The 27,022-nt window shown below is 41.2% G+C and overlaps 1 protein-coding gene across 9 annotated transcripts in view; it reads right to left on the minus strand.

The window, feature by feature from the left end:
- Positions 1 to 856: 856 nt before the first annotated feature.
- The window catches only part of CLHC1 (clathrin heavy chain linker domain containing 1), a 33,782-nt gene continuing 7,616 nt past the window's right edge, over positions 857 to 27,022 (minus strand). For 7 of the 9 annotated variants that reach the window (XM_084622496.1, XM_084622493.1, XM_084622491.1 and 4 more), the window contains 10 exons: positions 25,154 to 25,341; positions 23,405 to 23,535; positions 22,096 to 22,297; positions 21,021 to 21,136; positions 19,488 to 19,575; positions 17,396 to 17,502; positions 15,074 to 15,248; positions 12,878 to 13,080; positions 2,288 to 2,467; positions 857 to 1,321 (listed from right to left, as the gene is read on the minus strand). In XM_084622496.1, coding sequence (XP_084478622.1) covers positions 1,125 to 1,321; positions 2,288 to 2,467; positions 12,878 to 13,080; positions 15,074 to 15,248; positions 17,396 to 17,502; positions 19,488 to 19,575; positions 21,021 to 21,136; positions 22,096 to 22,297; positions 23,405 to 23,535; positions 25,154 to 25,341 — 1,587 coding nt within the window. In that variant the 3' untranslated portion in view covers positions 857 to 1,124. The other 2 variants (XM_084622498.1, XM_084622497.1) reach the window with 2 other exon arrangements.

Below are 27,022 nucleotides of genomic sequence, written 5' to 3' on the forward strand. Positions count from 1 at the left end.
TGTGCATACCTCTCTATCAGTGTTATAGAGGACAGAAAATTTATGAGTTTACCCTGTATAAGCTTTACACAGGGTAAAACGGATTTATTTGGGATTTGGACCCCATTGGGAGCTGGGCATCTGAGTGTTGGAGACAGGCACACTTTTTAAGCTGTTTTCAGTTAAGCATGCAGCTTGTGTGGGATGTGGTTCAGACCTGGGGCTGTGGTTGTAGCAGGCAAGCATGTCTGGCACAACCAGGCAGGGTTCTGAAGTCCTAAGCTGCCAAGGAAAACAGGCTCAGAGGCAGTCTTGGCACATCAGATGGCAGTCCCAAGTGGGTTTCTGTGATCCAACCTGTCACAGTGAGGACCTCATAGAAGAACTGTAAAGGACAACCGTGGTTTGAGTGATCATGAGCTAATTCAGTTTAAACTAAATGGAAGGATAAATAAAAACAGATCTGCATTCTTCCTGTTTATATTGGTATTTGATGTTTCCAGCTCTCATGCCCACACCTCTGAAAATCTCTGCCAATGCAAACCCAGTTTATTTGTTGGCAAAGGCCGTATTTGAATATCTTCCTTTTCCGAAGGCTGTAATGCCTGTCTCTTAGCCAGCAATATGAACCAAGTAAGACTCTCATGATTGCCTCTGACGGTGTAATTCAATTGTCAGATGTGCATGTGCAACACCCACTGGAGTTAATAGGAACTGCAGCCATATCTCTGAAGGCAGAATGTGGCCCCCCAGGAAACAACTGTCTTCCTTGCTTCCAGAGGTCCCAAAATCTTATTCATTTCATTGGCAATGGGACTCATATGATGATTCCCTCCCTCCCCGCATAAAGACTGAAGCACAAAGATGGACAAAAGAAAAACTTGGAACTATTCAATACAAGGAAATATATAAACATACTTTCACAATATTCATTAACTAAATAGGCCAAGTTTGTTCTACACTGAATATACCTTCCCAGTTAAGACACACATGTATTAAAAGGGGATACTAATTTACATTTGATGGCAAAAAGAAGTATCAGCTCTATTTCTGAGTGATCAGTGTTTACTATAATTCATACAAATAACTATAACGATGCTTCGGTTGAATGTTGTTAGAGCTCCCTCAATTGCTTTACGGAAGAACTACAAGAAAACATGTTCCATTATCTTTGCATCATCATCAAATGGGGAAATCTGAACCACTCCTTCCTGTGAGGTAAGGATCGAGAGGATTTCTTGAGACAATCTTTCATGCTTATTTTCTGCACATGTATCTGCGATCTTCTTCCAACCTTCCAAGGTACAGACCGTATCATTTAAAATAACTTGTTCCAGTGCATCTGATGAAGAAAAAAATATCATGTAGTGGCACAGTATTTGCCCTCAATCAGTTTCTGCTTTGCTCATATTAAAACAAAGAACAAAAAGAGGCATGATCTTAGGGGATAATATGACTACAGATCAATAATTCTTTTTCCAGTTGGATAAATTCTAAGGGTAAGGACCAAATAAAGAGATAACTGATCAAAAATCCAATAGAAAAGTAGTGTTTACTTTATTTATAAAGATTAAAAGCCACATCCTCCCACAGCACTCAAAATCATGTCTGAAACCCCATGACCAGCAGAAAAACTGGAGAATGTGTAGCCCAATTCTGCCTTTTATTTTTATATAAAGTTAATGGATGTTTTGCTATTGACTTCAGTGGGAGTAGGATAAGGCCATCAGTTGGGAGTAATCATCACTGCAAGTGGAAAAACCAAATGCGCCAAGTTGCCAAATTACATGGCCAAGAAAGGTCCTTAACTCTAGAAGAAAATACAGGAATTTGCAGCAGACCCTACCAAAAGTGCTAATTTGAACACAGGACTGAGCAAGGCAGGCTGTAGCACATGGCAAAAGTAACTTTTTTGATCTCAAAGAGAGTACCATAAATACTGAGATTGCAGAATTGGACCCATTGTAAACAGAAGGTGCTTAGTTATTTTAATCACTCTCCAGTATAGATTAAGGATAACAGGAGCATCAACGACACAATAATTTATGGATTTGCAGTTTGTTTTTTGGAAAGTATCAATGGAAAGGGAAAAGGGAAAAGATTAACTATATGTTTTTAAATTAGCTGAATTAAATTTGTTAACACAATTAAATGATTGTGACCTCAATAACTTTGTTTTTATTCATTTTATTGCCATTTACAATGGAATTGCTTTGTAACTTCCCAGATACTGCAATGAAAATAGAGAAATGTGACATTTACATAACTTCACTATAAATGTCTGTTAATTATATCTTATTGTACTTACTCTTCTCACCCATGTTTATGTCCTCTAACAGTTGTAAACCATGCTCTTTGTGATCAGTATCAATGAGTGAGAGGATCGTAGCCCCAGTGGATAATAATGCTGGTTTCTCATTCCACTCTTGAGTTAGACAATGAATTAGCTCAATACTAGGACAGTTTTTCAGTAGGAATAAGTAATCATCTGAAAACAATTATCCAGGTCATTATACAGTTGTGGGTGTTCACACAAACATGATAACTCCAATTCTGATCTCACTGACCACGGTAAATCAGGTGAAAGTTCAAATAAGTTAGTGTAAAACTAGTATATGTGAGATCAGAATTTGGTCTCATTTATCTGGAAGAAAAGATAAACAGCACAATAATTAAATTCACAGATGATACTAACTAGGGAAGTGTTGCAAATATCAAAGAGGATAGAAATAATAAGAGAGACCTTGAAGTTGTTAGAAATATGGGCAAGAAATAAATTCAGACTGGAAAATGCAACCTAACAGAACAGAGGAATAATAATCTGAAGAAAGATATTAAATGGGAGAGAGTTACTTGGAAAGCAGCACTGTTGAAAAGGGGCCTAGGGAACTGCAGAGTGCAAAAGTGATATGAACTTGCATTGCTATATTGCCACAGAGAGAAGCTAATGTGATTTTAGTTTGCTTACACAGAGGTGTCACATCCCAGAACAGTGAAGTGACAGCCCCTCTCTCTATATAGCACTGGTGAGACAGCACCTATATTAGAATGCTGCAACAGTTATAGGCACCACAGCAGCAGATGCATATTGACATAACGGAGAGAAATCATTTAAAGAAAAATGACTGAGTGGATGGAGGAAATGGCATGAAGAAAAAATAAGATCCAAGTAGCACAATCCTGCAGCATGCTAAACATCTTCAGTATCTACTGCCTTTCCTGCATGACTGGGACCTAAATATGCATAGTTTGGCTAAATGACTGGACAGGATATGAATACTGTTGACAAGTATCTGAGGTTGTAAACACGGAGGGTGAAATTCTGGCCTCATTAAAGTCAATGATAAAATTTCCAGGACAAAGAAAAAATATTTACAGTGAGGCCTAATAGCCTAATTTTGATGGATCTATGATTCTGCTTAATCTGCATATCTGTTTTTTTTGAGAATTCACACTGACCAGTCCCGGGTACTATAAACATTAACTGCTGATGGTATGGTATCTGAGCAAATACATAATGTGTTCTGAAGTAAGAAGAGTTGACCAGATGGGATTTTTACATTTCTCTATTCAAGGTCTTGGGACAAGCTCAAAAGAACAACCAAGAGAGTTTAAATAGATAATTTTGCTATTTATTGAGGAACAGAACGTGCCCCAGATTCTTGTCTGTGTTAGGGCTGCTATTTTGCTGCTCTACTGTCTACACCAGTCCTAAAGCCACCTAGCCACCTGCAAGAGGATCACCCCAGTGCAATGGATGCTTTGTTGCTGTAGAACTGGCCTAACTGCTCATATACTATCCCCATTCATGACTGTCAGTGTAAGGTATATACCTGGGGAAAGGGGGCATGACCAGGTCTTCCCTGCAGTTCAGCAATCCTTGACTGCCATGATGGCAGCATGGGGCTATTGCCAGCTAGTGTAAATTAGAACAGCATATAGGCTGCTTTAACTCACTCCAGGGAACCAGCCCAGTACAGCCAGTTTAGGAATGGGGGGAGCACAAAGGTGCCATAAAGCCACCTTTGCACCCCTTTCCCCCCCACAAGTTGTGTTGTATACCCCTTCTGTGCAGCTGAGAATCAGGATCTATGCATCCAGTATGTGATGTAGTCTTTATGCTGCTTACTTCTTCAGCTAACATAATCAGACTAATCAACAGGACAAGATAATTTGAGGGTGCATCTGCATCTTGTTTACAAGGTGATAACTCTGAAGCTGAACGATCCACACTTCCAATACAAAGAAAAACCAATTTTAACTTTCAAATGATGTAATCACTAATACAGAAAATAAATAGATGCCTCAATTTATTTTAGGCCAGTAGCTTAACTTTTTAATTCTGTGGAACAACTTACAAAAGAGATCACCTCTGCTGAACCACATCCCTTTCTATAACCCACTCCTTCACCTTTCCCGCAGCATTCACTATCTTTTCTGAATGTGCCCATAGAACATATTTTCAGGATCAGTGCTCTGCAATATTACACCCTCTTTAGGGACATAAATATGGAACAATATGCCACTGCCTGTCAACATCAATGAATGATACTCAACTCAAAAATAAATAGTGAACAGGATTTTATCAGTATTAGCCACAATAAATGGGTTTGTTCAAGACAAAAAAAAGAGGTGGACCAAATATACATGCATGCCTGATGCTGAAGGAAATCCTATTTTAATGTAATACGCTGGCAAAATTATTGACAAGATTAGCATCATCTTGAGGTTTCGACAATTTTCAATTTGAATTTGTGCAACCAACATTTAAAAATCTATCAACATTTTCATTAGTTTGCATTCACAAATCAGCATTCTTTGATCTTTCAGAACATATCTTCACTTCGTCCATCGTCTTTGTTTTTCCCACCCATTGCAATGTACAGAGGATGAATGTTCCGCTGTACAGCCATGTTGACAAAAAACAATTTTTGTGAAAGCTACACTGGAAAGTCATACTATAGGACTGTCCCATGTATTTTTCAAAAACATAATATCTGGATTACACAGGGGCAAAGTGATTTTTGAAAAAGTCTCTAGGCCAGATCCATAGCTGGTGTAAATCAACATAGTTTCATCTATAATCAGTGGAGCTATGCTGATTTACACTGGCTGAGAATCTGGAGTATAAACTTATATATTTTGAGCTATCAATTAGAAATAAAAGCATTAAATTAAGTGCTGCATAATCCATAGATGCATCTTTTTTGTAAAGGTAAAAAACAGCAAGTGTACATCTAAATAGACATGCAACTCCATGCGCTTTCAATACAAAGCTATAAGGAAATGTGATTGCATGAGAGCAGAAACATATGGATCGAAATCCTGATTCCCCTGGCAAAACCCTTATTGACTTCACTGGGGCAAGGATTTCACCCCAGTGGGTATTGGACATGATTGTCTAGTTGTGTGTTCAACTGTGCTTTCCATCATAACTGATCAAGTGTCTTCACTTCCAAATATAGGCCCTAATCCTGCTAAAATTTAGGCACATGCTTAGTTTTACTCGTTCTGTGTGTCTAAGTGCCTGCAGAATCAGGACTTCAGTCAATATATTTGGATGCAGAATTAATCCAATTATGGTTTGACAAAAGAGAAAAGTACTTACTTCTAAAATGTAGTTATCTAAAATACAGAGCTGTAGTAATACCCAGGTTCCTAGCATGAGAGTGGTGAGGGGGTTTTCTATAGTTTAACTGCTCAATATTGGCGCCAGCACAGAACTTCCAAATTGGAAATGTACATAATCTGGAAACATCAGATGCATATATTTTCATAGAGTCATAGACTTTAAGGTCAGAAGGGACCATTATGATCGTCTAGTCTGACCTCCTGCACAACGCAGGCCACAGAATCTTACTCACCCACTCCTGTAATAAACCCCTAACCTATGTCTGAGCTACTGAAGTCCTCAATTCAAGGTGCAGAGAATCCTCCAGCAAGTGACCCCTGCCCCACACTGCAGAGGAAGGCAAAAAAACCCCAGGGCCTCTGCCAATCTGCCCTGGAGGAAAATTCCTTCCCAACCCCAAATATGGCTATCAGCTAAAAACCCTGAGCATGTGGGCAAAACTCACCAGCCAGACACCCAGGAAAGAATTCTCTGTAGTCACTCAGATCCCATCCCATCACAGGCCATTGGTCATATTTACCGCTAATAGTCAAAGATCAATTAATTGCCAAAGTTAGGCTATTCCATCATACCATCCCCTCCATAAACTTATCAAGCTTAGTCTTGAAGCCAGATATGTCTTTTGCCCCCACTGCTTCCCTTGGAAGGCTCTTCCAGAACTTCACTCCTCTAATGGTTAGAAACCCTTTGTCTAATTTCAAGTCTAAACTTCCTGATGGCCAGTTTATATCCATTAGTACCAATGTTGACACAAGAACAGAGCTTAAATAATTCCTCTCCCTCCCTAGTATTTAACCCTCTGATATATTTATGGAGAGCAATCATATCTCCCCTCAGCCTTCTTTTGGTTAGGCTAAACAAGCCAAGCTCTTTGAGTCTCCTTTCATTAGACAGATTTTCCATTCCTCGGATCATTCTAGTAGCCCTTCTCTGTACCTGTTCCACTTTGAACTCATCCTCCTCCACTAGAGGAGGTTTTGGAATTAATTGAGAAATTTAACAGTAACAAGTCACCGGGACCAGATGGCATTCACCCAAGAGTTGCGAAAGAACTCAAATGTGAAATTGCGGAACTATTAACTATGGTTTGTAACCTGTCCTTTAAATCAGCTATTGTACCCAATGACTGGAAGATAGCTAATGTAACACCAATATTTAAGAAGGGCTCTAGAGGTGATCCTGGCAATTACAGACCGGTAAGTCTAACGTCAGTACCAGGCAAATTAGCTGAAACAATAGTAAAGAATAAAATTGTCAGACAATAGAAGAACATAAATTGTTGCACAAAAGTCAACATGGTTTCTGTAAAGGGAGATCATGTCTTACTAATCCATTAGAGTTCTTTGAGGGGGTCAACAAACATGTGGACAAGAGGGATCCAGTGGACATAGTATACTTAGATTTCCAGAAAGCCTTTGACAAGGTCCCTCACCAAAGGCTCTTATGTAAGTTAAGTTGTCATGGGATGAGAGGGAAGATCCTTTCATGGACTGAGAACTGGTTAAAAGACAGGGAACAAAGGGTAGGAATAAATGGTAAATTTTCAGAATGGAGAGGGGTAACTAGTGGTGTTCCCCAAGGGTCAGTCCTAGGACCAATCCTATTCAACTTATTCATAAATGATCTGGAGAAAGGGGTAAACAGTGAGGTGGCAAAGTTTGCAGATGATACTAAACTGCTCAAGATAGTTAAGGCCAAAGCAGACTGTGAAGAACTTCAAAAGAATCTCACAAAACTAAGTGATTGGGCAACAAAATGGCAAATGAAATTTAATGTGGATAAATGTAAAGTAATGCACATTGGAAAAAATAACCCCAATTATACATACAATATGATGGGGGTTAATTTAACTACAATTAATCAGGAGAAAGATCTTGGAGTCATCGTGGATAGTTCTCTGAAGATGTCCACGCAGTGTGCAGCGGCAGTCAAAAAAGCAAATGGGATGTTAAGAATAATTTTAAAAGGCATAGAGAATAAGATGGAGAATATCTTATTGCCCTTATATAAATCCATGGTATGCCCACATCTTGAATACTGCGTACAGATGTTGTCCCCTCATCTCAAAAAAGATATACTGGCATTAGAAAAGGTTCAGAAAAGGGCAACTAAAATGATTAGGGGTTTGGAACAGGTCCTGTATGAGGAGAGATTAAAGAGACTAGGACTTTTCAGCTTGGAAAAGAGGAGACTAAAGGGGGATATGACAGAGGTATATAAAATCATGAGTGGTGTGGAAAAAGTGAATAAGGAAAAGTTATTTACTTGTTCCCATAATATAAGAACTAGGGGTCACCAAATGAAATTAATGGGGAGCAGGTTTAAAACAAATAAAAGGAAGTTCTTCTCCACTCAGCGCACAGTCAACCTGTGGAACTCCTTGCCTGAGGAGGTTATGAAAGCTAGGACTATAACAGGGTTTAAAAGAGAACTGGATAAATTCATGGAGATTAAGTCCATTAATGGCTATTAGCCAGGATAGGTAAGGAATGGTGTCCCTCGCCTCTGTTTGTCAGAGGGTGGAGGTGGATGGCAGGAGAGAGGTCACTTGATAATTACCTGTTAGGTTCACCCCCTCTGGGGCACCTGGCATTGGCTACTGTCAGTGGACAGGATACTGGGCTAGATGGACCTTTGGTCTGACCATTGTTATGTTCTTAAATATGGGAGACCAGAACTGCACACAGGGAAGAAAGGTAAGCAGCAGGATACGGACCCTGGACTTCAGGAAAGCAGACTTCGACTCCCTCAGGGAACGGATGGCCAGGATCCCCTGGGGGAGTAACTTGAAGGGGAAAGGAGTCCAGGAGAGCTGGCTGTATTTCAAGGAATCCCTGTTGAGGTTACAGGGACAAACCATCCCGATGAGTCGAAAGAATAGTAAATATGGCAGGCGACCAGCTTGGCTTAATGGTGAAATCCTAGTGGATCTTAAACATAAAAAAGAAGCTTACAAGAAGTGGAAGGTTGGACATATGACCAGGGAAGAGTATAAAAATATTGCTCGGGCATGTAGGAATGATATCAGGAGGGCCAAATCGCACCTGGAGCTGCAGCTAGCAAGAGATGTCAAGAGTAACAAGAAGGGTTTCTTCAGGTATGTTGGCAACAAGAAGAAAGCCAAGGAAAGTGTGGCCCCTTACTGAATGAGGGAGGCAACCTAGTGACAGAGGATGTGGAAAAAGCTAATGTACTCAATGCTTTTTTTGCCTCTGTCTTCACTAACAAGGTCAGCTCCCAGACTGCTGCGCTGGGCATCACAAAATGGGGAAGAGATGGCCAGCCCTCTGTGGAGATAGAGGTGGTTAGGGACTATTTAGAAAAGCTGGACGTGCACAAGTCCATGGGGCCGGACGAGTTGCATCCGAGAGTGCTGAAGGAATTGGTGGCTGTGATTGCAGAGCCATTAGCCATTATCTTTGAAAACTCGTGGCGAACGGGGGAAGTCCCGGATGACTGGAAAAAGGCTAATGTAGTGCCAATCTTTAAAAAAGGGAAGAAGGAGGATCCAGGAAACTATAGGCCAGTCAGCCTCACCTCAGTCCCTGGAAAAATTATGGAGCAGGTCCTCAAAGAATCAATCCTGAAGCACTTGCATGAGAGGAAAGTGATCAGGAACAGCCAGCATGGATTCACCAAGGGAAGGTCATGCCTGACTAATCTAATTGCCTTTTATGATGAGATTACTGGTTCTGTGGATGAAGGGAAAGCAGTGGATGTATTGTATCTTGATTTTAGCAAAGCTTTTGACACGGTCTCCCACAGTATTCTTGTCAGCAAGTTAAGGAAGTATGGGCTGGATGAATGCACTATAAGGTGGGTAGAAAGCTGGCTAGATTGTCGGGCTCAACGGGAAGTGATCAATGGCTCCATGTCTAGTTGGCAGCCGGTATCAAGTGGAGTGCCCCAAGGGTCGGTCCTGGGGCCGGTTTTGTTCAATATCTTCATAAATGATCTGGAGGATGGTGTGGATTGCACTCTCAGCAAATTTGCGGATGATACTAAATTGGGAGGAGTGGTAGATACGCTGGAGGGGAGGGATAGGATACAGAAGGACCTAGACAAATTGGAGGATTGGGCCAAAAGAAATCTGATGAGGTTCAATAAGGATAAGTGCAGGGTCCTGCACTTAGGATGGAAGAATCCAATGCACCGCTACAGACTAGGGACCGAATGGCTAGGCAGCAGTTCTGCGGAAAAGGACCTAGGGGTGACAGTGAATGAGAAGCTGGATATGAGTCAGCAGTGTGCCCTTGTTGCCAAGAAGGCCAATGGCATTTTGGGATGTATAAGTAGGGGCATAGCGAGCAGATCGAGGGACGTGATCGTTCCCCTCTATTCGACATTGGTGAGGCCTCATCTGGAGTACTGTGTCCAGTTTTGGGCCCCACACTACAAGAAGGATGTGGATAAATTGGAGAGAGTCCAGCGAAGGGCAACAAAAATGATTAGGGGTCTAGAACACATGACTTATGAGGAGAGGCTGAGGGAGCTGGGATTGTTTAGCCTGCAGAAGAGAAGAATGAGGGGGGATTTGATAGCTGCTTTCAACTACCTGAAAGGGGGTTCCAAAGAGGATGGCTCTAGACTGTTCTCAATGGTAGCAGATGACAGAACGAGGAGTAATGGTCTCAAGTTGCAGTGGGGGAGGTTTAGATTGGATATTAGGAAAAACTTTTTCACTAAGAGGGTGGTGAAACACTGGAATGCGTTACCTAGGGAGGTGGTAGAATCTCCTTCCTTAGAGGTTTTTAAGGTCAGGCTTGACAAAGCCCTGGCTGGGATGATTTAACTGGGAATTGGTCCTGCTTCGAGCAGGGGGTTGGACTAGATGACCTTCTGGGGTCCCTTCCAACCCTGATATTCTATGATTCTATTCCAAATTAGGTCTCACCAGTGCCTTGTACAATGGTACTACCACCTCCTTACTCTACTGGAAATACCTCGCCTGATGCATCCCAAGACCGCATTAGCTTTTTTCACGGCCATATCACATTGGCGGCTCACAGTCATCCTGTGATCAACCAATACTCCAAGGTCCTTCTCCTCCTCTGTTACTTCCAACTGATGAGTCCCCAGCTTATAACAAAAATTCTTGTTATTAATCCCTAAATGCATGAAGAAGCCTCGCCTCAGATGGGTAGTGGTTGTGGGTAGATCTATTATACCTAACTAAAACTTAAAAGAATAATTATTACAGCTAAATTATTTTCTCTTCTCCAAAGATACAAGCTGCAACAGACCCCCCTACTCACAGGGACTCTAACATCAGGGATGTTGCTATAAAAATATACACCATTATCTATTTATAAAAGATACTGAAATGCCACAAAATGTGTGTTCATAAATTATTAAATTAAATATTTATATACAAATAAATTAAACATATATACAAACATACATAAAAAGTTGGGAAGGATGGCAAGAGAACGCAAGAAATAAAATGCTTTATGAGAAATGTGAATAATAACTAGCAGAGAAATCCAAAAATAAATTAAAGGGGTTAGTGAATTAAAACACTCCTAGTTTGGCCAATATTCCTTAGGCTTTAAAAGACCTTGAACTTGCAGGTCTGCTATGCAATGACAATGCCATATGCAGTCAGACAGCTTTTAAACATGATGCTTTTGGAGACAACAGAATCTAATGTACTGGTGTCAAAAGAAATAAACGATGGATACTTTAAGGATTTAGCCCATCAGATAAAAACCTGAGGACATTTTCATGTCAAACTAGACAGAGGAACTCATTCACAACATTCTATGTCAAGTTTGGAGAGAAGGGCTGTCAAGGTTCCTTCCCCACTCTGAATTCTCGGGTACAGATGTGGGGACCTGCATGAAAGACCCCCTAAGCTTATTCTTACCAGCTTAGGTTAAAAACTTCCCCAAGGTACAAACTTTGCCTTGTCCTTGAACACCACCAAGCGTTTTAAACAAAGAACAGGAAAAGAGACCACTTGGAGACGTCTTCCCCCAAAATATCCCCCCCAAGCCCTACACCCACTTTCCTGGGGAAGGCTCGATAATAATCCTCACCAATTGGTACAGGTGAACACAGACCCAAACCCTTGGATCTTAAGAACAATGAAAAATCAATCCAGTTCTTAAAAGAAGAATTTTAATTAAAGAAAAGGTAAAAGAATCACCTCTGTAAAATCAGGATGGTAAATACCTTACAGGGTAATCAGATTCAAAACAGAGAGAATCCCTCTAGGCAAAACCTTCAGTTACAAAAAGACACAAAAACAGGAATACACATTCCCTCCAGCACAGCTTATTTTACAAGCCATTAAACAAAAGAAAATCTAACACATTTTCTAGCTAGATTACTTACTAACTTTACAGGAGTTGTAAGGCTTGCATTCCTGATCTGTTCCCAGCAGAATCATCACACAGACAGCCCAAATCCTTTGCCCCCCCACCTCCAGATTTGAAAGAATCTTGTCCCCTCACTGGCCATTTTAGGTCAGGTGCCAGCAGGGTTACCTTAGCTTCTTAACCCTTTACAGGTGAAAGGATTTTGCCTCTGGCCAGGAGGGATTTTATAGCACTGTATACAGAAAGGTGGTTACCCTTCCCTTTATATTTATGACAAGGGCTTTGCCAAGACAGAGGCTGGGAATGATTAACTATCAGAATCTGCTTTATAGACATATTCTCAGAGGGCCTGATTCTACACTTCAGTGCAGTTTATGTACCGAGTGTAAAATGGTGCCATTATGATTTGCCAGGGTTTTATAACCACTTTGCACAGGTGCAAATGACGCTAAGAACTCATTAGGCAATTACCTCAGTTTCCATTATCATATTTAAAGAATTTCTCTGCAGCCTCTAGTTATCAGATTAATGAATCTATGATTAAACTACAGATGGGTCAAACTAGCCTCTTAGATTTTGAAACTTTAGGCTATGGAGTCCTCTACCAATCTCACACTAGTCTCTATGGCAGATCAATCGGGAGCTACTGAAGCATGGTTCTCTGAAGAAATTCCCTATTTCCAACTGAACTAGTCACTTTAGTTGCTTTTAGGGTAACATATCTAGTTATTTATATTATTTACATATGCAGTGGCATCTTAAGAGCCAAATACTGCTTCCATTATACTCAATGAGAACAGAATTGGATTTTTACTGTGAATTTAAAATGTACAATTTAAAAATTTAGTCCAAAATGTTACCATGATAAGATTTAATTTTTAACCCTGAGATAAACATTTGATAGAAAAATGATGAAAGACAATATAATAAATGCCCTGTTATTTACCGAAAGTGAGGTGTTTGAATTGCTGTATATAATCCATTGCTCCACAAATTTGGCCCTGTTTACACAAGCACAGAGCAGCTTTCTTGTGCACGCCACACTGACTGTAGGCAATCTGAGCCAAAGCCAAACACTTGGACTTGTTGAATGGTTCCACCTCCCCATAGTCATAAATCACATCCCCTGCTGCCTCACAAAACGTCAGCCTGAAGAAAACAAGGTAATAAAACAAACCAGATAGTCATTTGTGTGTTTTCATAACTCTGGAGCACTTCAGAATCAGTTACACTGGAACTGGATTGTGTGTGAAAATACCAGACTGACTGCTCCCCTTCAGCTCTTGTGCCCCTCTGCCCTTGTCCCCAACTCTGCTTTTGAGTTAGGTTGTTTCCTCCTTCCCCTTCCACGTGCTTGGGCCACAGCAGACAGAGATCTAGGAGCACGGAACAGACAGCCTCTTCATCAGTGCCTGTGCCATGTTAGCCATTGGTGGTTGGAACAGGCAACTGCAGCCCCTGCAGCTCTCCTGTATATGTGTGATTCCAGTTGGGGTGCAAGAACGTGTATGGGGAAGGGAAATGTGTGTTCTGCCCACTTTGTGACACCTGGTAAGTCAGGCAAAGAGTCTGCTGCTGAGTTGGGAACCTACTCAGGGCATTCGTGGGGTAGACACATAAGAACCTCAGAGGATAATCAGTGCAGCTGGCATAAAGGAACTGTGTGAGGCTATAGCAAGTTCAGTGCAGACAAAATGTCTGGAGATTTCAGATATTTATAACTTGGCCAAATTTGGATGGACTGCCTCAGAGGCAGGAAAAAACACCTCCCTGACTCCAATGCTACTCTAACAAATTTCAAGTTCCTACTCCAATGCATGGAGTCTCCAGAACTCTTCAAAGAAAGAATTTTTTTTAACATTGGCAAAACAACCTACTTTTCTCTAATATCATTCTCAGAAATGGTTTTGTTTAAACTTTGCGAAGAAATTCAGACTGAGGAAGACATCTGGCATGGAAAATTTCAGCCTGAACAGGTAAAGCTTTGCAAAGTACAAGAAACTGAAAATGGGGGCTTATGATGGAAAGTGTTAAGCACCCTTAACTTTGGTATTGCTACCAGCTCTGCCTATAATTCAAGTAATTTTAGAATTTTTTAATATTTCTACAGTCCTATTCTAAAGTCATAATAAAGCACTTCAGAGTGTGCGTCAGGCTGAGACATCTTTACTAACCTTATAGTTTTGACAAAAGGATGTAGACCTCCTGTCCTCCTCCACATACGAGGCCTGGCTTGACATTTCAACATAATTTCCAGTGTCCTATTGATTTAGCAATTACTATAATTCTAGTGATATAATATGCTATAATGGCTCTTTTGGAAAGATTACCGCATGAGGTAGGAAAAGCCATAAAGAGACATGCCCCATATGTCAGAATTCTAATTAGATTAATGCCATGCTGAACAGTGGAAATCTCCCAAACTGTTCTTGTGCGATTTCCACTCTTTTAAAATGCATCTGAAATGGATCTGGAAAACAGGTTCCTTCCAGTTTAGGATTTGATCCAAACGCAAAATTGCAGAGGCACTATTAGTTCTGCAAATTTGAATTTGAATACTTCAATCCCCACAAATGAAATACAGGGGGTGGAAGATAGCTTTGAGTTTCCAGTTCAGGTTTGTCTCTTGAAGTAATTGTATTAAATACTGTATAGATACTGCTGTTATTATAGAAACAGTCACATATAAGAGTAAAAACAAAACTTCTAGCTTTTCCAATAACTGAAGGTTTTTAATTTTTAAAAAATGGTACCAGAACAAAAAACAGTCTCACGATCTGATTTTCATATAACTTTTTACTAGAGTATAGGAGAAAAGGGGCCTGAAACAAAATTTTGGTCTGCAGCGATCTAACAAAGGCTGATATCTTAAATGAAATGTTGCATTCTGCAAAAATAGCTTTTCATGCTCTTCATTTTTCTTGGTTTATGCCACGGTGAATTTAATAAATAGCACTGAAGAACTGTATCTGCGAGATTGCCATTTTGTGATATTGTGTTTGCATGGTTCTAATTCACAAGAAAAGGAGAGTGATCTTTTTTAACAGGCAAGGCCTGATCACTTAGAAAAAGCATGAATGCAACTTTTACAGGGGAAGGGTACATACCCATATGAATCCAAGTACACTACAGGCCTACTTACCTTTGCTGTGTGACCCAGTGCATAACTAGATTTAACTGTTTTTCAAACAATGCACATTTGATTGCTTCCAGAGTCATGGCTGCACACAGAGGGTGTCTAACTGCAGCACTTGAGCTTATGAGGGCCTCAAAATATCTCAGCAAAGGGAGAATCCTCCCTTTAACAGCACCAAGAGCTAGAAGGAGGAAAAGGAAAGTCACTGAGCAAAATATTTTGGAAAATAGCATTTATATTTTTCCAGTAGTTGGGGTGGTTTTTTTTGCTTTGCTGATGTCCCCAGAATCTCCTGGACAAATCTGAACTAAAGGCTCAATCCTGCAAGATGCTGAGCCCCCACTGCTGCCATGCTAGTCAATGAGAATTGAGGCTGCTCAGTACAGAAGATGGTGGGCACATCACATGATTGGACATTATCTGTGGACACCTAAAGGCAAATTTTCATAGCAAAATGTGTGGATTTAAACCACTGAGGCTACATAGAGTTGCCTAGTGAAATGCCTGCATATCACTTTGAAAATGAACCTCCTAGTGGTAAGGCTACAGACAGTTCACTATAAAACTTTCTGCATAGGATGTCGGTTTTATAGTTAAGAGTAAAGGCAACTTTAACCCAGTTTCCTTGCTTTGATCCTTCTTTTATTATTGATATATTATTACTTACTATTTGTATTGCAATAGCACCAATCATAATTGTGCCCTGTTGTGCTGTGCACTGTAAACCCCATAGGAAGACTCAGTCTGTATTCCCAAAGATTTATATCTAAGGCCCCAATCCTGAAAACATGTGTGCATACACTTATCTCTGCTCACATGAGTAGTGCCATTGAAGTCAATGGAACATAATTTTCAGCAAGTGAGTAAATTTTTGCCAGATCGGGCCCTAACATAAAGCTTACTGTCTAATTTGTAATTCAGATTCTGAATATTAATTTAACATAGTTCTTTTGTACTTCTTTACTTTTGGTCTTTAACAATTGCCTATAAAGTGAAAAGAGGAAGAAGAAGAAAAAAATAGTAATAAAATAAAATTCAGTGGTATTCTCAGCATTCCCTCCAGCACCTGCAGGGGAAAGACCAAGCTGCAACTGCTTCATCACTGACACCAGTGATGCTCACTGCATGTTGTGTCCTCAAATTCAAAGGAAGACAGAGTATGGAGGACTAAAAACAACCAAGGAACATGTCTGTATTTATCTCAGGCATGTAAACAGCATTACTGATCCTTACTGGACTGATAACGATCCGTATTTCACACCCTAATTATAAGCTGAATGGAACACTGTCAGGTGATTCAAACAACTTTTCTAGCTAATGCATAGGGCATGAAGGGCCAGATTTTCAAAGTTATATGAGCACGGTTGTGCACACCTATTTGCATACACTTAATTTATAAGTGGAAATAAGACAGTTTAAGTACAAGTATAGACAACTTCAAACTGGACCTTAAGGTCACTACTGAGCTGCACCACATAGGGAGGCAAAGTTGGTTTTATGCCTCCCCAGATTCTCAGCCTGACCAATGACTGAAATGGCCACCAGCGTAACTTAGCAAAACGTAGATAAGCCATTAGACTTCTCTACGTTTTGCTAGCTGCGGTGGGCTGTGGCCAAGAATTGAATGGAACTCTTTGTGTTCGGAGCTGCCCCGTCACCCAGAGCCTGCCACCCCCCTGAAACACAGGAGGAAGAGCAGGTGGCAAAGTCAGCCATGCTACCTTTATGCCACTCAAAGATTCCTTTGTGCAAGGAGAATCCAGTTGTGTGGCATCTTTGCATTGCCTGAGTGCAAAGTGACCAGACACGGCACCAAGAATCTGGACCCTTAGTCTACCCAACAATAAGAGACCTGTGGCACAGCTGCAGCTGGCCCAGGTCAGCTGACTTGAGCTCATGCTGCAGGGTTATAAAATTGCAACGTAGATGTTCAGGCTCAGACTGGAGCCCAGGCTCTGAGACCTGTGAAGAGAGTGAGTCTCAGAGGCTGGTCTCCAACCTGAGCATAAACATCTACACTATTATTATTAGCCATGCAGCCTGAGCCCCATGAGCCCAAGTCAGCTAACCTGGGCTCTGATACCTTGTGCCATGGGTTTTTTATTGCAGCATACCTTAGGTTATTTTTATATTTACTCTGAAGTGTTAAATGTAAAATCCAAACGCACAAGTAATTCACTTTTGTCCCTTCAAGGCTCCTTTCAATGTGAGTAATAGAGCCAGATTCTCAGCAGGCGTAAGTCAGTGTCGCACTATTTGAATCAACAGTGATGTCAATTTTTACCAGCTTAGAATGTGACCAACAGTATTTCCATCTAAATTCCATACCCTTAAATTTCATCATGGTTTCTTCATTGCGGAGAATTCCTCTAGGACAGTTTGCAGCATAAACTGCTGCAGCCTCATACTGACCATATGAAAACAATTCATTGAATCTAGGACAGATGAAGGAAAAGACAATGTAATATAGCACTGACACAAAAACAAAAAAGAAATGATCGGTTGATGATGTGGTGAACTAGCCAAGGAAGGAATTCCAGAAAGCCTAGAATCAAATGTCAAAGACATGGGCAATACCACGGCTTTAATACAAAGAATATATTAAAATATCTAGTACTTCTGTATGAAAGCAAATCTGGTGACAGCAAGTGGCAGTATTGAATGTCTCTCAGTTCCCCAAATTACCTTTATCCTCATCTTCATCTTTTGGTACACATCATCAGTATAGGCACTACACACTGGATCATAGAATGCTGACCACACTGCCTAGCAACTTATACAGTGTCCACAGTGGTGTTCAGGAACTGGATCATCAATGGAAAGCGGACCAAAAGAAAGGAGGCCTGACAAGGCATTTAAATGAGGAAATCAGGTTGCAAAGCACACAACACCAGCTGCGCAAGAGGGTAACCCAGAAAGTTGTCTACATCTGCATTAACTATTCAATGGTGAGATTCTGCCCATATTATGTTCTGCATGGGCTCCTAGGGGAGGGAGGGTGCAAGAAGCTTCCCCTTTGTGCTAAGAATGGCTGTTGGATAGTGTCATCCCTGATCCCCCTCAGTGCTGCTATCAGGCAGGGAGGACAGGGGAAGCTGATGCCGTGGTTTCCACACTGGCTCTTATCGCCAGCTGGGCATGGAGGACAGAGTGCACTGCACTTGCTCAAAGGGTGGCCAAGTTGCTGCTAAGGCATGTGGTCCCAGCCAGAATTCCTCCTCAGGGGTCCATCAACGACATGGTCTCTCTGCATCCCCTTCCAGTGTACCGGAGGGCAGTAGGAGTGAAATCTTGTCCCAAATTACTCCGTTAAGGGGAACCATATCTAGACTGGGAGTCCAGTTATCTGAACTCAGAGCCTATAATAATGATAGCCTATGATTAAGCCCCTGAAATGTCCCTACTAAAACTGGCTATGCCTCTATTATCATTCACCTCCTGACTGTGTCAATTAGATTTTCTCCTGAAAGACTGATTTGCTGCACTGCTGTTGGGTTAACAAATATTGATCTCCAGAAAGAAGCTGTTGCAGTTAGATTTCAATGTTATATTTAAGATGCTGATTTGGGAGGCACTGGTATGGTGGAATATGGCCTTTCAGCTCACGGATCAAACTGAGGTCAAATCCAGTCTAGACTGGTAGTACCTGGAAGCTGTTACCATTTCATGGTTATTCAGTGGACAGTGTAAAATGAGTTTATGATCTCATTCCAGTTCTTAGTTGCAAGAGTTTTAAAGATATTTAGGCACCTAAAGATGAAGACAGGCGCTCAGTGGGATTTTTAAAAGCACCTAACTCTCAACAGGCACCTAGTGCTTTTGAAAATCGTACTTGGTACCTATTGGTATCTTTAGGAAAAAATCTAGACCAAAGTAATCTCCTCAGAGGTGTTCATATCACCAACAAACAAACCCACCTCCACTGCTGGTACCTTTGTTGGCAGTTTCAGCAAACAGGCAAAGGATGGAATGGACTGTAAAGTTAAAACTACCCTTTACTCCCCAAAAGTGATCTTCCAGGACAGGGCTGACTCACATGAGTAGAGGAGTGTGGAGAAGCTGCTTTTGCTACATCTGGTCTGTGGATAACCAACTGTTGTTTAGATATTTTTTAGGTCAGGCTTGACAAAGCCCTGGCTGGGATGATTTAGTTGGGGATTGGTCCTGCTTTGAGCAGGGGGTTGGACTAGATGACCTCCTGAGGTCCCTTCCAACCCTGATATTCTATGTAGGTCCGCAGGGCTGTCAGGCTAGCAAGCACATTTTACAAACACCAGACATTCACAAAAAGAAGAAAAGAGTGCTCTTTTTACAAAATCCTAATTTGCCCTGGAGGGACTGCATTAAACATGATATGTTATCCAAACTCTGTAATGCTCTAAAGTGCTTACACAGAGTATAAGAGTTGCATTCTATTTACCTTTCAATATATTCAAGCAAATCTTCAGCCTCTTTACTCTTGCTGGGGTCATGTTCAAATATATGAGAGATGCTAAAGGCAGCAGCAGCTGAAAGTTAGACACATCAATGGGAGGTAAATGTGTTATTATTTCAATAGACAAAATCAGCATTAACATTGCAAGAGTACAAGAAGAGAATAGATTTTGATCCATAGAAATGTGTCTTTCAAGAAAGATGGGTTTACAGTTTTAGCCAGGCTATTTTGCATTAGCAAGCAGGAAAGGGACCTTCTATAAACTAATGCATGTTTCAAGCGTTGAAAAGACGGAAGAAGTCTCCCACAAGTGGAAATGTAATTAGGAAATGATTTCAATGAGGGCAGGTAAATTCTAGGACAAAGTTTCCCTGTCTATGTCCCCAGACACATACTCTTAGCATGCCAGAGATTAGGAATAAGAGGTGACACCCTAACGACCAAATTCTACTCATTGAAACATTCTACAGTTCCACCTGAAACCAATGCAGCTGCACAGAATGTCATCAGGGTAGAGTTTGGCCCTTAGCTCTGGGACAAGAGTGGAGACCACACTTTAAACTCCAACTAGCAGCAAACAACATACATAGGGACAAATTCTGATTTCAGTTACACCCATGTAAGTCCACTGAATTCAGTGCATAGATTTACAGGGATATAAATGGGAGCAGAATTTGACCCACAATCTAAAAGCCCATTAGAAGGAGCAGAGTGGAGGAACATAAGAGGTATCTCCCTTGATCTGTCTAACAATACAAGTTGAGAGCAACAAGTAAGATTCAATTTGATGCCAAGCGCATCACTGCACTCTACTCATGCAGCACCTGAGAGGATCTTGACAGTGTTTGGAGTGTGCTTAAATGCTCATAAAAAGGCTGATCATGTCAGAAGGCCTAAGGCAACCGACTGGAAAACATTTTAAAGATCCTTCACCATCACTACATCACTTGCCTAAATAACCTGGATGATTTGAAGTACGAGTAGCAGGAGACCTCTGTGACTCTGGAAAAAAACCTGAGGGATTTGGGTAGCACATGAGAGGTGGAGACTGTATAAACCACCTCAGGACACCTCAACTTCATCTTAACTGTAGTAAAACATCATAGACCAAATTCACCCCTGTATAACTCTGGTGAATATTTTCTATACCTTTATCAGATTTCTGGGCAAAAATCTTATTTTCCTAAAAGCTAGACACATGCAGCATCATGCATAGGGGAAATGGATGACCCAAGATCATTAGGGATGGGACTTTCAAAGGGACCTAAAGGAATTAGGGGCCCAACTTCCACTGACTCTAAATGGGATTTGGACACCTAATTTTTTCAGGCCCCTTTGAAAATCTCAACCCACATTTAAAAAAATAAAATAAAAATGTATAGGCCAGATTCTCAACTGGTATCAATGGAGCCATGCAATCTTATATCAATGGAAATAGACTAATTTACATGAGCTGAGAATCTGGTCCCATATTTTCCATGCTTCATAATATTGTCTGCCTATTTTTACTGGTTTTACCTTTTACAACTTCCTTCTTTTCCATGACTTGAGAGAGGAGTTCTTGCAAGGAGGTGCTCTTGTCAGATTTTGCCCAGGCAGACACAGCATTTGCAACCAATGTAATTCTATTATAACTATAAACAGTTTAAGAGGGAATCGAACATTTCATTAGGATCAGTGTAACTTCTCAGTAGTTTCCTATGAAGGATCAAGTTCATGCTAACCCTTAACTTCAAGGTTCTATAAAGCTCGACCTCTGCCCACATCTCTTCTCATTCTAATCCCTCCTTCCCTCCCTTCCACCCAAACCTTCCTCCCCAACTGCTTCCCTTTTATCCTTCTCCTACTCTCATCTTTGTGCTTTCCTCTTTGCTGCGCATTACAGATGGGAGTCTTTGTCTGTCCTAATGTAAATGGTACTGCTTCCTTTGAAACCCTTTGAAAATGCACTTCTTCCAAGCATCATTAATCCACCAAACATAGGAAGGCTGTCATATTTATGTCATTAAAAGCCTTATTCTGATTTGTATTGAATGCATCTTCAAATCACCAGCATACTATGAGCTAGATTTCCAGATCGCAGCAAGCTGCACTCAATTTATCTAAGGCACCTTTCATCTCTCACAATCTAAGAACTGATGGAGGGGGGGGGAGAAGGGGACAAAATTGCCCCTAGTGTAACTTAAAGCAGTCTAAGGGCTACTCTAGATTATACCAGTTAGAGTGGTCCCCTCAGTGCCACTTTGCCAACAGGGGATCTTCATCACCTGTCATCCAAGTATTCCCCCTACATCAGGGAAATCTCTGGCTGCACACTTGAGGCAGCTCTTTATCTCTTTTGTGCTGCTGGAGCAATAGACAGAACAGGGAGCCAGGACCTAACCCTAAATGACCACACTGCATGCTTTGTCAGTTGACTATAAGCTCTTAGGGGCAAGGAATTTTGCAAAGTACTGAGCACAATTAATACTGATATTGTTAATACCTCTATAACAATTAATAACATACCAAAGCTAAATCCATGTGACAGACAGAACACTGTAGAGAACATCCCTAACATAAAAAAAATATGTTGTAGGATGAACACTTGTACCTCAGTCTGAGTTTCTCATTCACTGCCTCTGCCTTATCTCGTAGTTCCAATGAGTGCTTGAGTTCCTGCTCTAGGCCAGCCTTGTTCTCCAGAGGGATGTATTTTGATATCATGTCAGCTTTCAGTTCCCGCACTCTCCCTTCCAGCTGAGCAAGGTGTCTAGAAAGAGCATCTAAGCTGAGAGATTCTTCTACAGTCAGACCTGTTGAAGAAGGAAATGTGTTTAATGAGCTCTTAATTGTGACAAACACATGTGGATACAGAAACTGTGGGACATGTAATTTGCTAGGGTTCTCTAATCTGAAAATCAAAACTGAACTTTGCAGCTCAGACATAATCCAAGTCTTCCTTTACTTTAGAGCCCATCTCTATTAATAAGTGAAAACGAATAATGTATAGAAGGTGATAAAAGTTTAGGGTTCAATAATATTCCAGAGCCGTAATTGAATCTGTTAGTTTTTGGTGTAATGTTCCAGCAGTGAGGACTTAGAAACAAATGTACAAATGCTGTGTTATATACTATAATGCACATCTAGTTATTTAGATTCCATTTGCTGAGTACTGACCAAACATTACTGGCCAGATTGTGACCACCTTCTGAGCAATGTGAGAGAAAGATACTATCTCCCCTGGCACTGCCACACACAAGCTGGTCACAATCAACCCTTGTTCGCAGTGGGGGAATTCAGCTCTGCTCTACAACCCCTTCGTGCTGGCCTGGCTGCACTGACTCCGAGTGGGATGTTCCCCATCCTAAGAAAACCCCCTGGTGCAAGAGGGTCTGTGCAGCAGCCCCAGAGATGGCTCTGCAACCCCTTGCAGAACGCCCTGCCATAACGAACATCCTAATGTAGGCCAGGGACAGACACAGGAATAGAAGGGGGGGGGCAGGGAAGGGGAGAGAAAAAGTGGTTGAGGCTTTCCTGTGCTCTAATGATTCTGCACTCCTGCAATTGCCAGTAGGGTCCATTGCAGCAGTAACAAGTTAGAACAGACCTCAGGGATGCCCCAGGTTGCACAAATGGGTTTAACTGGTCCCCAGCTGCTCCAGAATCAAGGAGATACAAGTTCTGTAACAGTCAGCATGCTCCCCAGGACTACCAAAGAGCTCTGGAAGGCATTATGCTCCCTGAAGCATGAATCCTTCCAGAGCTTCCACTGGGCCAGCGAGGTTCCATATCAGCCAAACATGGGCTAGTGCCTTACAGGATCACTGCAGCCTTTTGTGTATGTGGCTTCTCTTTAGTTAAGAGTAAAGCTTTAATCCAAAAGAAATGCTCAGGCTGCCTAACAAAATATTGGTCTTTACCTGGTATAGGCTTAGCAGGGTTTCTCTTTTTTCTTGGAGTCAAAGCTTCTGTAGAGGGCACTTTATTAATATTTCTTATTTTCAATATCAGATTTTGAATTCTAGCAGAATTTCTCTCAATAACTTTTACCCTGGAATAAAGAAAAGATTCTCCATTTTCTTTTCTACATTTTAGAATCCTAGATCATCAGGGCAAGCAGATGCTATACTAAGTTTGTCACGACACTATTCTGTCATTCTGTTACTTGTGTTCCCTAACATGCCATATTAATTGTATTTGATTCTGTTTGTGGCTAGGCAGCATTTCTCAAATGCAGCCACCAGGGGCTTTTCTTGCAACTGTGATGGGGTGGGGGTGAGTGGCAAAATAGCAGCCTGTCCCCGTCCTTGTTGCTCCTGGATGCCCCACCTTAGTGTTGATTGCTGGGGCTGTCAGCAGAAAGGCTCTGCCCCCCTCTGGAGACACCTGGGGCACAACCCTGGAGGATCAGGCAGCCAGTGAATTCCCCACCTTCCCAGGGCAGTGGGGCTCAGGCTTTGGGCTTCAGCCCTGGGATGGCAGGGCAGAAGGTTCTGACTGAGGGACTTTGGGCTCCAGCCCTGGGCTCTGGCTATGAGGCGGCAGACCCCAGGCTCCGGAGCTTCAGACTCCAGCCCCCTACTGCCTCTCCCAGCTCCCCATCCAGGGCTTAATTTGTCCCCTGGCTTGGCAGGGCTGAGTATGTCTACTGTGAAAAGTGATACTCACGTTTGTTAATAGTCTGTTCTGAAAAGTGATTTCTAGCTAGCAATCAATAAATAATGTTTTGGACATGTCTATGTGCATATTTATTTGTTTTTCCTAAAGCTAATTAAGTATTTTAGGGAAAAGTGTGAGAGTGGCTGCCAGCAAGAGTTGGTGGCCGTACTCTAAGGTCACCAAAAAAGTTGTCCTGAGAACCCCTGGACTAGAGGCATAGATTCATAGATATTTAGGTCAGAAGGGACCATTATGATCATCTAGTCTGAGCTCCTGCACAACGCAGGCCACAGAATTTCACCCACCACGCCTGCAAAAAACCTCTCATCTATGTCTGAGCTATTGAAGTCCTCAAATCGTGGTTTAAAGACTTCAAGGAGTAGAGAATCCTCCAGCAAGTGACCCGTGCCCCATGCTACAGAGGAAGGCGAACAACCTCCAGGGCCTGTTCCAATCTGCCCTGGAGGAAAATCCTTCCCGACCCCAAATATGGCGATCAGCTAAACCCTGAGCATATGGGCATGCACCTTCTGATAATCTTATCACATACATACAACTATATGACACCAGTAAAGTACAGGACAGTAAAGAAAGCCACATAGCAGACTGAGGGAAAGTGAATAATTCTTCCTCTGTTTTATACTTCTCATATTAAACAAAGTATCCTAATATAATACATTTTGACAATGAACCTTCACTTGGAAGTTATACTGTCTTTATTTTACAAATGGGGAAACTATATGTGTTTAACTCAAGAGCCTGATCCTGCAGTACTTATGGGGGCCAAATCTCCACAAGAATTGCAGAATCAGGCCTGGAAATACAAAAGTGAAACTATTCTTTTAACAATTACACAGCCATTTTGGAACTTCTACCTAATGAATAATAAAAGAATAAAACTAATTTTTAAAAATCACAACTGTGATAAACTAGCTACATTTTAAATTATTTACACACCAGAGTTAGTATCACACATGTTGCTTTACACAATATATTAGAGGTGGTCTTACTTGTCTTCAAGTTGGATTGTTCTTTTTCTATAACATATTAGAGTTGTAGGCTCAAATGCTAGAACTTTCAATTTTCCATGAAGATAAAATGCATTCCTTTGGCCCTTTTTTATCGCTTCAATAAATGCATCATACTCCTGTTTGATTGAAGTCAGAATGTTCTTGTACACAGTAACATGCTCTATTATCTGTGAAGACATGTTTTTCCATCTACAATGCGATATACTGACGTGGTTAATAGAACACCCCTCCTGACTCCCAGCAAATCTCCAAACAACACAACAGTCAGAGTAAATAGAAACAACTGGACACAGTGCACACTTCAAACTGCAGCACTGTGCTAATGCATCAGAAGCAGAACATAAAACTGACAAAGTCTGTTTTCATTGCCCAAGCTGATGAAAGCGCACAAACTATAAAGTGGTGACAAATGAACTCCACACTTCTTTCAGTTTAAATAATCTCAGATATTATTGAAGTTAAGGGATAATTTTCAGGACATGTGAACACTAGTCTTTATGCAGCTAGAAGAACCACTTTTCAGCAACATGAGATGCTTTCCTCAATAGGTACTAAGCCTGATGCCTTCAGAGCACTTATAGTTCTGGAAAGGTTAAGGAGGAAGGGACCAGGCTATGCCAATGTTTTTTTTAAATAGTATAAAGCATTAGCTCAAACTCACAATTTGGGGGAGGGGGGGGTTAATCCTGCAGCCCTTACTCATGCATGCAAAGGATGCAAAAACTGATTTTACATGCATGTAAAATTAGGTATGCAGAAGTCCCAGTTTTGATTCCTGTACATTACACCTCTCTTGGCAGCTGAAAAAAGCAAAGCACAATACAGAGAGAATCCCTTAGGACACAGTGGAAGGCTTTCAGGATCCTCAACCTTATTAAAGAGCAGCATTGATGGGCTCCAAAAGGTGTTATATCCAGTCCTCCTCAGCTAGAAGAGTCCCCATAACTGTGAGCATGACATATGAGAGATATGAAAGTGGAGAAAAAATGGGAGAGCTCCTCACTGACAGAGCAGAGGACTCTTCAAGAAACAAGTTTCAGAGTGGTAGCTGTGTTAGCCTGTATCAGCGAAAACAAACAGGAGTGCTTATGGCACCTTAGAGACTAACTAATTTATTTGGGAATAAGCTTTTGTGCGCTAAAACCTACTTCATCAGATGCATGGAGTGAAAAATACAGTAAGCAGTGTGTATATATATATACACATATACACTGCACATGGAACAGATAGGAGTGGCCTTACCAAGTGGGGGGGTTAGTGCTCACGAGACCAATCTAATTAAGGTGGAAGATAGAAAACAAGTTAGTTCTGTTTACATGAGAAAATGGAATTAGGAGTTTAACACCAGACCTTTATTTCTCAGACATTTACTGTACGTTATTAAGATCTTTCAGTTTGAAAGTTTGCAAGGGGGGAAAAATATCAACCCTTCTGAGACTTTACGTCTCAGGTTCTGTCTGCAATTAAAATGGCCAAGTTCAAGAAGGGAGTATATAATGGAATCAACAAACTAATTTTCAGTGTAGCCAATCAGCTGGGTGCCACTATAGATTTTGATTTATAAAGTCAAATGGATATTTACAGGAATAAAGCAGAGGCCAAGATTTTTCCTGTGAATACTGAGTCAATTTATGTAGTATTAATGGACATCAGATCAACTGGTTTAATGCATTTTAAATACCTTTAAAATGGAATATAGCCATAGAATATCAGGGTTGGAAGGGACCTCCAATCCCCTGCTCAAAGCAGGAAGAATCCCCAACTTCCTGTTGGGGATTGGTCAATGGGGAGTATCAGCTGGTTTTAAATTGCCAGCTCACTGAGTAGCTCCCTCACAGAGCAGTCAAA

This window comes from Lepidochelys olivacea (assembly GCF_965140295.1).
Source record: "Lepidochelys olivacea isolate rLepOli2 genome assembly, chromosome: 3".
NCBI lineage: Eukaryota > Metazoa > Chordata > Testudines > Cheloniidae > Lepidochelys > Lepidochelys olivacea.